Source organism: Ixodes scapularis, unplaced genomic scaffold, assembly GCF_016920785.2.
Source record: "Ixodes scapularis isolate PalLabHiFi unplaced genomic scaffold, ASM1692078v2 PGA_scaffold6__148_contigs__length_123643588, whole genome shotgun sequence".
Classification (NCBI taxonomy): domain Eukaryota; kingdom Metazoa; phylum Arthropoda; class Arachnida; order Ixodida; family Ixodidae; genus Ixodes; species Ixodes scapularis.
The window spans coordinates 112,217,376-112,230,860 of NW_024609881.1; the positions used below are offsets into that span (position 1 = coordinate 112,217,376).

At 43.2% G+C, this 13,485-nt stretch overlaps 2 protein-coding genes across 2 annotated transcripts; both read right to left on the reverse strand.

The window, feature by feature from the left end:
- Nucleotides 1–203: 203 nt before the first annotated feature.
- On the reverse strand, nt 204–5,471 carry LOC120836618. Its single transcript, XM_042286054.1, has 5 exons — nt 5,467–5,471; nt 3,203–3,255; nt 2,935–3,086; nt 2,747–2,851; nt 204–251 (listed from the first exon to the last, which is right to left on the reverse strand). The coding sequence occupies exons 1-5, from the start codon at nt 5,469–5,471 to the stop codon at nt 204–206; spliced, it is 363 nt and encodes a 120-aa protein (XP_042141988.1).
- Nucleotides 5,472–5,782: 311 nt separating this feature from the next.
- LOC121833068 lies at nt 5,783–12,779 on the reverse strand. Its single transcript, XM_042286153.1, has 5 exons — nt 12,722–12,779; nt 8,829–8,864; nt 8,545–8,693; nt 8,343–8,459; nt 5,783–5,860 (listed from the first exon to the last, which is right to left on the reverse strand). The coding sequence occupies exons 1-5, from the start codon at nt 12,762–12,764 to the stop codon at nt 5,813–5,815; spliced, it is 393 nt and encodes a 130-aa protein (XP_042142087.1). The 5' UTR covers nt 12,765–12,779; the 3' UTR covers nt 5,783–5,812.
- Between the last annotated feature and the right edge of the window lie 706 nt (nt 12,780–13,485).

A 13,485-nucleotide genomic window follows, 5' to 3' on the forward strand; every position in this document is an offset into this window, starting at 1 on the left:
CGCTTCCGTGATAGCTGTATCGAGAAGTGTACACATAAATGGCACCCATTGGACGTTATGTAAAAATATTTTATTGATATTAAGATTACATTTCGTGATAACTACATCAGCCGCTTCTCCTGAAGTTTTAATAACGGTCTTCATTGGTTGATTTAAGTTGATTAAATCACGTCTTCCTGGCTGAAAAGGTGGCTGGAGGAGCGCTAACATCCGGGAATGTGGCCAACGCATTTATTCTTTTCAGCGCATGTCTGTGAAGTGTGAAAATTTCCAGGTTCATACTTCTTACTCTTAACACAATTATAGTCAAATGAACTACTTATAATAGTGAAGAAAAAAAATAACTCAGTTGTGTATTTTGCATACATTAAATTTATGTGGCGAAAATAATCGGTGCATTGTTTGTCGTTTCTTAATATCAAAATGTACAATGTGAATGAGTATCACAACCTGAGTTGAAGAGCACAACTATAACTAGTGTGAGATCTGCATAGCAAAAAAGTTAATATAGATGACTCTCATATTCTGTCAGGATGTCGTACTCGGAAATAAAACATAATCTTGTTCGTGGTGTTCCAAGGTAAAAACAAGAACCATGTGACAGCTATCAGTGGAAACAATTTCAGTATTAACTGTAATATTTTTTCACAGTGGCTGCATCCTGGAACCTGCTGTTCGCGTAAATAATTTTCCATTTCTGACCATTTTAGTGGTGGGACATTATCACAGCTGTTTTAAGACCTTGCATCATTAAAAAATCAGGGTGGAAACAATTCCTTAAAAGTTAATGACAGTCACCCAACAATACACGAAGTATCAGTTCCTGTTCACCTAAGCATGTGAATGTTATTTATTATAACGTAAATTCTCATGCCTAGGAATGTGTGGCTTGATCGCTATGAAAATAAACCTCATGAAGAGCTCGCAAACATGTCTCGTTATTATGAAGATATTAACAAGGCACAGATACAATTAAAGAGTCAAATATTCCGGTATTTGTCTTTTTTAATTAAGTTGTTACTATGAAATATTTCTAGCAGTATCGATATCACAACACACGGCTGCATGGATTAGTTTTTTGTTTTGTTTTTTTATTCTAATTTTAATTGTACAGCACTGCCCCCCCCTCCCTCCCCCCCCCCCCCCCCCCCCCGGCCCGCCAACACACATTAAAAAAAGTAAACCGCGTGTGTGTGTCCTTTTTTTTTACCGCAAATATAAGCTACGCTTCGCCTAACGCTCATGTTCTGCTCAAGTGTGGCTCTAGCTGTCCCGACAAGATGCTAAAATTTGAGAACCATCCGTTATCTTATTTACAAGTTATAAGTAATTTTACGAAAATTTCAACATAAGATTGCCGCTTTCCACCATTCTTGGGCTCTAAAAACGGGCGCCATTCAGCTTCTCTATTTAAGGTGCCACCACACCTTTGCTTAGTGTAATTCCGAACCAACAGATGGCGGTGGGATTGCCTTCCAGTTAGGGTGCCTCAATGTGCGTGGCGAAAGTGGATGAAGACTCCCTACTTCCAGTCTTGTACATCAATGCGAGAAATCGTGTGTGGTGGCGCTTCGATACAGTCGGGTATGTTTCTATATCCTGAATCTGACATCCCTGGTCCTTCGCTTGTTTTTCTCTGCACGAGCTCTCTTTGGAACGCGCACGGCTGCGCCAGTTCTCGTGTAGAGGAGCCATGCTCCGAGCTCACGTCTCCAGCGAATGTGGGCAGAACAAAACGCGAAAGCGTCCTGAGCGTGATACGTGTGCGTGGTGACACACACACACACACACACACACACACTCACACACACACACACACGCACGCACGCACGCACACGCACACGCACACGCACACACGCGGAATACTTAGAGGCTAAAAATGTTCCTTGTGCGTGCACGCGCGCGCGCGCGTGTGTGTATGTTTGTTTTTTGCTGCAGAAATATTCCCAAACGAAGGAAAAAGCAAACATAAACGCGAAAATAATAGCATCCTCGATCATCCGCACCAGTGCGCACCAGGGTATCGAGGTTGGCCCCATCGTCTTCGATCAAATGCATTGGTGCGGACCGGACGTGGTCGATCAGGCAACGCATTTTCTAATGTCCATTGACTGACAAGGCAAGTGAGCCTACTTACCAGATCATTTCGTGTGTTTCTGCTAAAGCCTGTTTACAAAATAACCAAGTTCTTAATATGCTAAATAAATACTTCGATCAGTTTCGAAACTTATATTTGTTGCAATAATGAAGAATCACGGTATATATTTTTTATAGCGCTATAATTCATTTCCTACTTAAGGCCCTTACGCACATTTGCGTTTGAGAGCCTTTGAGTGCGTTTGACTGTGCCGCGTCGAAAAACGAGAGCGAGTCACCGGCACATCTGTGCTCCATATGGAGCGTGGAATCCAATTCAAGGAATAGCTTGGCACACGACATTAGAAGCATGGATGTCCGGGTTTCTTGCAGCCGGAACGCAGCGAAACGCTCTCAAACGCTCTCAAACGCAACTGCGCGTGGGGGCCTTGAGTGTACAACGCTGTCAAAGCTACTTCATCAATGGTTTCGTTTGCGCGAGAACGCGCGCAAATGATCAACGAGATTAAACCTAATTATCGCGCTGTGAGCTTTGACAGCGTTGTGCACTATGTATTCATCATTAAACCGCAGTTATGAAGATTAAATAAAGTTAAATGTGCCCACTTATAATCTTTGGGACGCCTGATTTAAATTAAATAATATATACCTGTCCGTTCGGTCCACAAGGCGTGTCTTCTGGCAAATTCAATGTCACGTTAACATCCTTTCCATGTTTGCAAGGAAATGTACAGTTCTTGAAGTCCACGTATTTCTGCAAGGTATTCAAAATTACAACTGCATAAAACAACAGCAAATCGCATTGAACGAATTAATGTATCTTAACGTTTTACGTACGTCGTTTATCACAGAGTTATCATCGGATGAACGGGAATTAAGGGAGTTACGAGATTTGCTATCCTTGCAAATTTTCAAAAGTTCCAAGGCAAGTTTTTGGTGGTTAGGAATATAATTAGGGAATCGAAGTTGCACATTGTTTTTCTTCGTATCTGCAATGTATTAGAAAAAGGTAATGATTTATTCACATCAAGGGGGGCCGTTTGTCTTACTCACACATGCAAGCTTCACAGGGACCAGGCTTTTAATAATATAGCTTGTTACTCACCTTTGTCAGCGGTTGATGCGTCTGCTTTAGTATCGCATGAACAGCCCTCTACTCTACTCTACCCGCCTCCAGAACAACAACTGGGAAACATCCGCACGAGAGTCACCGAGACCGAGAGTCAACGGTGGGCGGAGAAGGCAGGACAAAAGCAGGCACTTGCCTTGTACACCAGAGAAAAACAGGAAGTGAGGAAGGTAGAATTTATGAACAGCGGCAGGGGCAGCGGACTTCTGTTCGACGCCCGAGGAGGCATGCCGCGAACGCGAGTGCTTCGAGCCAGGTGCACAGACACCGACGTGCGATGCACCCTGTGCACACAGGGGGCCGAAGAAACGCTGCAGCACGTCATCCTGGAGTGCACAGGCCTGCAGCCGGAGGTGCCAAGCTGCGGAGACATAGCGGTGGCGTTGGGCTTCCGGGAGATCGACGAGGAGGCAACGACAGAGAAAACGACGGCGGCGACAGTACTGTGGGCAGGGGCCCGCGGCCCATACCGGTGGTGGAATGAGCAAAAAGGAGATTGGAAGACTGGTGGAAGGAAAACCAAGAAGAAAATAACAGACGATAAATTTGGCTAGATTTAGTACGCTGGGATCCCCCGATACAAAGGGGTTAGCCGCATATTCAAATCCAAATCCGAATGGGGCCGGTCGGTGTTTGCGAGACACTCCTTTCTGCGATCTGAACCTGCCATTTTTGCCTTGTGTCGTGAGCTGTTTTCGTTTTCCCGTGTTAATGTGCACAGTTAACGTTCGTGCGCTCGACTGGGCGAGGGTGTGCGTGGACGTGAACTGCTCCGAGGATAGGCTTAACGAGTCGGTGACGAGTGTCCGCTCGTCACCGGATCCGCCGCTCGACGGCAATCGTTTGGCTGGTTCAGCAGCATCGGTTTCGCCGTCTAAAAAGTTTCGCTGCTACGCTTCTAATTGACACCGAGAACGTCTTCTTCACGGTCTGCGTGTGCTCGGTGGTTGGATGATACTAATGCAGCTGTCTTTCGTCGCGACAGTGACCGCAAAAGCGTAAAATACAAACCAGGAAGCGGAAATACGGTACAGAGACTATGCGGTTGTCACGGAGACGCGCATGCGCAAAGTGGGGAAGTGTATGAGGGGAAGCGAGGACATAACTGTTGGGAACTTATGGGGAATCACATAATGTTTTATAGTGTCACAAATAACTACTTTGTGCACCGTTACTTTTAGTAAGAGATGCATTTCTTGAAAATATTTAGCGACTATATTGGAGAACAATATTGGTGCGAAAGCAGCACCATATTTGACATCGTTTACGGACGAGGTGGTCACTGACCAATCTACTTCTTTCAAATAATCAGTATAAACAACGATGGGTAGCCATTGGGGGCAGTGATTGGTTTAGAGTGTCGTCGCTTGTATGTTGTGGGTGTGTGGGTCTTTTATGTTAAAATTTATTTTCTTTGCTTACTGTATAGTACGTGTGCAAATGTGAAATGAATGCGGTGCCCATGTGAATGTAAACATTGTGGAAAGAAACATCTACTCCAGGGATAATTATTTTGTTTGCCAATTTTGAATTTGACTTTCACTAGCGCCACCTGTGTCTTGTCAAAGTTAGTGTTAGTTACTAGCTAATGGTAGTAAAATGTACTACCGTAAAATACCGGGGGAGCGCCCAGCCCACATTAATTCAAAACTGGGTTAATCTAGACATGGGCGCTTTTCCGGTCAAATTGGGGCTTAATGTATAATTTGCACATTCCCAGGCTCGGGAAATGCTAATAGTGGGCGCTTGAACGAAGTGGGCACATCAACGGTATTTTGTGGTAGGTTGGTTAGTAACTGTTACTAGCCTCTTGACCTAGTAACCGTTACTAACTTGACCGTTAATTACTACCTACGGTTACTAGGTACCTATGACAACCAGTACTAGCTTATACCTAGTAAATATTATTAGCTTTTTCTTTTGTTTTTAAGAGTGAAATATTTGTCGACGGATTGATTGTTGACCGGCGCATACGTTTGAGTGGTGCAGCGCTCTTGTACAATGCGTGAGCTGGGGTCGGTTGACGCGCTTTGGGAAGCGCGCTTGTTTCACATTGAAAAGATGGAGAGATTTCGAAGGAAAGGATGTACGAAATAGTCCGCTATATTTATTTTAATTTTCGTACCAAAAAGCAGGCTTTTGACTTTCTACACTTTTTCTTTTATCCTACAAAGGCGTACTAAATAACACGCGAACAGTAAAATCCCAATCTAAAATAATCTTTCCCACCCAAAGTTCACCTCATGGCCCCATTAATTTTACAGCGGAGCTGTTAAGCGCTAGTTTCCACAGGATCGTGTCCGCTAGCAAATAAATGTCTACACAACACTCTGGACAGCTTACGCCATCTATGAGTGACGGCGGCAACCTTTCCAGCCTTTCCACTCTGGCTTGCCAACTTGCGGCCGGCCATTACTTCATTCCCACCATTGTACAGCTTCGCTGGTCTTCCTTCTTCACCAAAGTAAAAAGGTTGAAAGTTTTTTTAAAGAATAATAAAACATTTTGTAAAAATAAAAAGCTTTAAAAAGGCTATTTATTGGCTCTTGAGTAGTATGTAAGTATTGTAGAGGAGACGTGGGCACGCTAACATCCTGGTACGTCCCCCACACATTTATCTTTTTGGGCGCATGTCTGTAAGAATGCGAAAGTTACAGTGTTAATGGCAGGACACATTAAAGACTGATTGAACTAAAAAAATCCGTTCTTGAAAGGTTCTTCGACGTTCCAATGACTCTTTCAGCTCGTGAATAACGGTTTCGCTTTAGGATAGAAGGGCTTTATTTCGCCTCGAGCAGTAATGCCACTTGGCGAACTAGAAATGCAACCTGGTGTTGTAGAAATCTTTCGCAAAAAAAGGTGCTACCCCTTGTAGGTTTTTGGGGGAGAACCCTTTTATGGGGGGTGCTTAAAATAACTTTTTAGGGTGCAAAATATGAACAAGCCGAAGAACCCTTAAGAGCTTTTTTACGACAAGATTTTTTTAGAGTGTACTAATTAATAATGAAAAAAAAAATTAGAAATGACCGAACTATGTTTCGGACTATAAGTATGTGATCACTTAATCAAATGCCATCCAAATAAAAAAAAATAGCGTTTCTCTTGTTTTTTTTTATAAATGATAAATTTATGATATAAGTAAATAAATATAAATACATTCTCATAAGTGATAGACTACAGTTAAAGTTATATGAAGCCAATTGAATTAGCGAGAGACTGCAGTAAGTTTCGCGATGGTTGATTATACGGACACGCTGCGAAAGTGCACTTTGCCCAAACAATTTTCAAATACTGATTATAGTGCCTTAATGTAAATGAACATACTTAAAAGTGGGCTTGAAGCTCTTTAAACAAATTCAGACATCTTTCTTATATGAACGTAAAAATAGGCGCGTAAAACCGATGGATTGTCACTTCAGTACACTTAAGTACACAAAAATGTTAAATGCACTAAATTTTGAGGAAAAAAATGAAAGCCGTTTACAACTCCCTGTAACGCCGAATTAGAGCGCAGCTCTTGAGGAGGAGGAGGGAAGGGTACTGGGGGGTGGGTCAAGTGACCTCGGGGGGCGGGGGGTCACGTGACCTTGGGGGTCACGTAACCTTGTGGGTCACGTGACCTTGTGGGAGTCACGTGACCTTGGGGCGTCACGTGACGTCGGGGGGTCACGTGACCTGGGGCCACGTGACGATACCGATGACGTCATCAGTAGCGTCACTGATGACGCCATCAGTGATGATGATGACGATGCGGATGCCGGTGACGTCATCAGTGACGTCACTAATGACGTCATCAGTGATGATGACGATGACGATGCGGATGCCGGTGACGTCATCAGTGCCGTCACTGACGACGTCATCAGTGCCTATGACGTCAACGGGGGTCACGTGACCTCGGGGGGTATCCCCAGGTCACGTGACCCCAGGGGGGGTCACGACCTGGGTAACCATCGTGACCCTCGTGAGGGTAACCCTAGTAACCCTTGTGAGGGCAACTCTCGTGACCCTCGTGAGGGTAACTCTCGTGACCCTCGTAAGGGTAACTCTCATAACCCTCGTGACCCTCGTGAGGGTAACTAACCCTCGTAACCCTCGTGAGGGTAACTCTCATAACCCTCGTGACCCTCGTGAGGGTAACCCTCATGAAGGTTACCCTCACGAGGGTTACTAACCCTCGTAACCCTCAAAAGGGTTACCTTCACGAGGGTTACCCTCACGAGGGTTACTAACCCTCGTAACCCTCGTGAGGGTTACAAGGGTAAGTAACCCTCGTGAGGGTAACCCTCGTGAAGGTAACCCTTTTGAGGGTAACTAACCCTCGTAACCCTCGTGAGGGTTACGAGGGTAAGTAACCCTCGTGGCCCTCGTGATCCTCGTGAGGGTAACCCTCATGAGATTAACCCTCGTAACCCTCACGAGGGTTACGAGGGTTGCGGTTACGCCGACGCCGACGGCGACGGCGACGGCGACGCCGTTGGCGACGCCGCTCAAGCCGGGAACGGGCCCCTAAGAGCTGCGCTCTAAAAAAAGAGGATGGGAAAATTAGGAATTCGCAGTGGCTTCACTTGGAGGTGGCGGAGGGGGGAGACAGGGGGGGGGGGGGGGGTTTGGCGGCCCGCCCCGGGTGTAGTGCTCAAGGGGGTGCAGCTGGGCAGTCAAAGGGTAGGTGACGGGAGGGACACCGCCCCGGGTACCGTTCACATTACTAACTCCAAAGGGAATTTGCACTCGACAATGACTTTGTGATATTTCTTTTAAATACGTGTTTTTGCAACTTTTCGCGTGTAAGGTTCCGCACACATGGTTTTTCATACATGGTTTTTTAACACAAGGTATAGCACACAAGGTTTAAAATACAAGGTTTCGCACACAAGGTTTGGAATACAAGGTTTCGCACACAAGGTTTCGGAAATAAAGCGAAGCGAACAATAGCGAATATATTTTTCGACCAAAAAGCCAATCAAAGTAGCAGTTGTTAAAAGGAGAACTACGCAAAACTGAGCATTTGGTACTTTCAGCGAACCTTGAAACTAATATGGGGATTAAGAATTAAGTAAACGTATATGCGGCTTCGTATATTTTTTTTAAATTTCTGGTTGAAATGATTGATTATTACCTGATTTTGCGGTCCGCAGGGCGTTTCGGGTGGCATTGGCAATGTTACAGTAATATAATTGCCATTGTTAATATTATATTTACAGTAAAATGTACAGTTCTTGAAGTCCACTTTTTCCTAAAAATTATTACAAACAAACGTAAATAACATGAGGCGAGATTCAGTGAGGTATTAAAGCTAATATTAAAATTTTAATACGTACGTCATTTATCGCTGTGCTAGACTCAGTATTTTTAAGAGTGTTTGTAATATATTGATTGCAAATCCTCAGGAGTTTCAAGGCGAAATTTTTGGGCTTAGAGATAAACTTGGGAAACTTAAGTCCCAATTTTTCTGGACTTCCGGCATCGCCTATGATACACCAGAAAAAAGTTATATATTTAGCCATAAAAATCGAGAGATATTTTTGGGTAAGCGGAAGAATGCTCGCAGAAACACGACATCTTAGGAATTCGTCTCTTTTATTAGTATGACTTGATTATTCACCTTTGGTTTTCGCTAACTCTGTAGCACTTGAAATATCTGTAATACAAAATAATAAATGAGTAATATAATATGTGTGGCTCTAAGTCGGGAACTATCTCCATTAAACTTTCTTATTCTAAAGTTATTCTTAAAACCGTTTTAGACGTCTTGTATATATACACCGCGAAGAAACAAATTAAACAATATTTGTAAAATAATTTTAAAAGTTTTGTAACTGCTTGGTCGATTTTAACTTTTCACACTGAAGTGCTTGTAATAAACATTTCCCCCTGATACAATGAATGTGACAACACAATGTCGTATGCTTTCCTGAACACGTCATTTTCAGTTTGACAATTTTTTTTTTTACAGAAAGCTTAGCTTGATCGATACACCAATTCAGTATGCCTGCTAAATTTAGCGAGAAAATTCACGTGACGTGAATCAAACGACAATTCAGATTCCTCCTTAAATTTAGCGGAGAAATTGACGTCACATTGTATACACCAATTCATTTTCCCCGCCATATTCAGTGGGGATTTTGGCGTTACATGACCTACACGCCAAATCAGTTTCCTGGCTAAATTTAGCCAGGTTTGTACTAGTACACTTGGCCACCAATCCCCCAAGTTTTTTGAAGCAACGTCCGAATATATGGCGAGCGAAATGCGCTAATATTTCTCTTCTTCTACAGGGATATACCCATAATTTCAGCTAGATAAGTAGACACATGTCAACTTAATTAATGTGAATTATACTCTGCTTTATACTTAGTGTACAACGTTGTCAATGCTGCTCGTGCGAGCATGGGGTTGGATCTCTATGATCATCTGCACGCGTTCTAGCGCAAACGAAACCGCAGATGAGACCACGCACTTGCGCCAGTAGCTTTGACGGAGTTATATTGGCGACGCGCGCTATCGAAAGCGTCGCTGTGGTAGGCCTGCAACGATTTTTCGAATTCTGACTATGACGTCAGCAAAGGATTTCTCCTCGAAGAAAATAAGAGGAATGTGAGAACTTAAATTTTGACGGTGTTGGCATTGTTGCTTTGAGAATGCACTGATTTCAAGCTTCCGCCATGCTATTTACAAACACCATCGAACTTGTTGTTCGCAAGATAATGACGTCACGAGAGGGAACTGTAGGAGGGCGCCACCGAAACATCTCGCCGCTTTTTCAGGCGAGGCCAATGGCCGTCGCCATGTCTTCGCTCGCGCGGACAAGCCCGTGCAATTTGGAGCTTGCCAAAGCCATGCTCACGTGCAAGCTACACGGGCTTCACTCTGGAACACCAGTCGGGGCACAATGCTTGCAATTGTCTATACTAAGCATGACACGGAGTATAGATAACCTAACATTAAATAATGTCCGCTTATAGATAAGTGGATATTAATGATGTAAGCTTATCTAGCTGGCATTAGATTTGTTTCCCACTGCTTCCTGCAAATTAGTGAGATCCGTGGTATCACCCAGGAGGTAACGAATCATATTGTTGGTTAGTTCACGTTATCAATTTTCAATCTCAGAAAATATATCCGGCATGTTGTAACTGATGCACGCAACAAACCAGTCGCGAAGATAAATCTTCATGCTAAATTGTAGGAAAATACATATTTAAGGAATTAAATTACTGCAAAACTTGAATTCATTATTTGAATTTTGTTTTTCCTAATGTCAATGCTGTCATCAATAGTCATCGACAAGGTAAAAAAACGCCGGGCGTCGTTCATTACGTTAAGGTTACACTGAAAACGCATTTATGCTTGCCGAGGTTTTTATTTGAACATGGCCTAGAAGAGCCGAACTACGCAAAACACAATGTGCAGCTCGAAATTCGTTTCCTTTCCGACCGAAAACAGCCGGTCGAGAATTGGCCGGTTTCAGTCGTGCTCACTCTCTCCTCCATGGTCACGTTGATTTCAAACTATCTGTACCAAATGTATTCGAGGTCGCCGGCCATCTATAAGGCACACATTCAATGTCAAACATCGAAATGAACGTGAACCCTAATATTGTAGGCTCCGAAAAACTTAAAATATGTTGATCTAAAAAACAAAAAAAGTTTCACAGAATAATGAAAGTACATGTACACGTCATTCTCAGTATGGCCATGAACCGCGGGCATGCCGAGGGCTAGAGGACGCGATGGTGGCGCACGACGGGCCAATGTTGTGATAGACGTGGGGCCGCTACTTCGGAACTGTCGTTCGTGGTACCGGTCAATATCGATCTTCAAGCGCAGAACATCGAGCGCAAGGGATATAAGTGCGAAACATTCTCACGACAAACGGTACACGCAACTTCGTCGACTGCTTCACACGCCTAAGAAGTGAAAAAAAAAAAAAAAACCGCGGTTGGGTGTAGTTACGTGATTTCCGGCCATGAGCTTCCGTGCTCGTGTCTCGGTTTCGAGCAGTTGAGTTTGCTTTATTAAAATATACGTGATTGTAGCAAAATATTGATTGGGTATTCTCATGGCACCATAATAAATCTTTTAACAAAAATTGAGAAAAAAGCTTCTTTGTGTACTGTCAGCGTCCTTTTTAATCGTTTGTTTCATTAGGGTTAAACTGACACCCCAGCATCACTATTTCTATTGTCGTACTGTCGTATTGTCGTCCTAAAAAACATCCTAAAAATAAAAAATTAAAATTAGCGAATTTAAAAAAAAAAGTTTCTACGGGTCTTCAATGATTTGCATTACTGATAAATATATAAAACTTTTTTTTCAGAATGCTAATTTGAAATTTTTGCCCGAATCACTAACAAAATGCACGAGATTGCATTCCTTGCTTTTTTAGATGACCTCAAACCGGAAGTGTCGTCGCATCATCCAACCGGTTAATCGCACGCTTATTTCACTCCGCTATTGCACGTGGCCTAATGACGTTCGCTTCGTCTTAATACCCCCAGCACAGCCACTGGACGCGGCCATTTTAAAAGTAAAAAAAAAAAAAAGATGACGGTCGATATTTTATTATTAGAGAGTTTTAGTAGATCGTTCCCATGACTCCGATAACGATACCCGATACTCCGCCACCGCCTCCCTTGTGCATACGTAGTATCGTTATCGGGGCTATTGGAGGTATCGGAACGATCTACTAAAACTCTCTAATAACACTCCCGGGCTCTGAGTTTCTATATCCCGAAGTAAGCGATGTAGTGCGTTTGCAATGGTCATAAAAAACATTTTTCATTGGGGTCATTAATAATCGTAATACACATGCAAGGTAAGACATCTCTAAATTTATCGAAAATGCCCTCAACTCGTATGTTACAAAGAAAAAAAAAAGACGCCGCGATGAGGAATTTGAATTGGGTTGAGGAGGACGCGGATTTTTGGCAGGCTCGTTCGCATGCTAGAAAATTTGTTCCGGGATGAAAATATTATTCGGTATATCACGTGCTCCTAAAGCGTTTCAAAATTCGAACATACATTTTTTAGCTTTTTTGTGAACCCGACAAAACCGGTTTCGAGGAATACTTAATCATTAAAAAAAGATACTCAAATAGGAAATAACTGGAACGGAACCGATTTAATAAATATAGTGGTAAACGTAAGCATGGCCGAACCGTTATAATTTTTAGTTTGAGTTTTTAGTTTCAACACACAATATGGCAGAACGAAAACAACGTTGGAGGGATATATATTTTTAGCTAAATCTGAGCAGGGCTAATTAAAATAACAAGGGGGGAAACAATACCGACTAGTCGTCACTAATTGCGACTGTGCGTGTAGTACGTTTCAATACTTCCAGACTTTACAAGTCGGTGGTAAACCCGGTTGATTGTAAAGAGCGGTGCGTCTATGGAAGAAAAACAAATATTAAAGCTTCTGTTGTATCCTATATGCGGAAAAGGTTCTTCACAAAGTTGAGGTTGAATGGTAAACTGTCAAGATAGTTACTTACCAGCGGCAATAACAAACAAAAGGATTATGCACACCACCTTCATTGCGACTAACCGATTCCGTCTCGATTCTCCTTTTTCTCAAGCTGAGACCTTTGCAGGAACCTTTATCACGCGGAAGACAGATGAAGAATGACGTCATCACTTTCCCCGTCTTTTCTTCTGCTGCGATTCGTTGAATAACAGGAAGCAGTGCTCTTTGGCCGAAGCAGATCCGTTCTGTTGTTGTTCTTGCGGCAAAAAAAAAAAAAAAAAAAATATTATGATGCCGACGCCGTTGCGTCACAACTGATCTTTAAACAATGCGTGCAGTTTGCACAAGCCGCTCGCGCCCGCATCGCCGCGAGAGCGCATTACATGCAACGGTTCGGCAGCAAAAATAGCTGCGGCACACAGAGATCGCGAGGTTTCATTTCACATGTGTTGTCCACGAGCGTTCTCTGCCGCTGAGACGTCCAACGTTGCTTGCAGCAAGCGGCGGACGCGCATGGGGAATTTTAGCCCGTCTCCAACAGCAAATTGGATACCTTAGATTGAAGTTTTCTTTTTAATTTTAGTTTATTAATGCAAAATATTACTTTAAAAGGCAGAAACAGTCTGAATTCCGTATCATTTGTTTATCTGTTTGTGCAAGTTTGTTGTCGCGGAGGGTGAAACCTCGTATGAAAGATTCCGAGAAATACAGTCACCTCCGGGAAAAAAAAAAAAGAAATGTGGGGGGGGGGGGGGGGGGGGATTAACCGCAAATTATACTCCGTTCATTCTT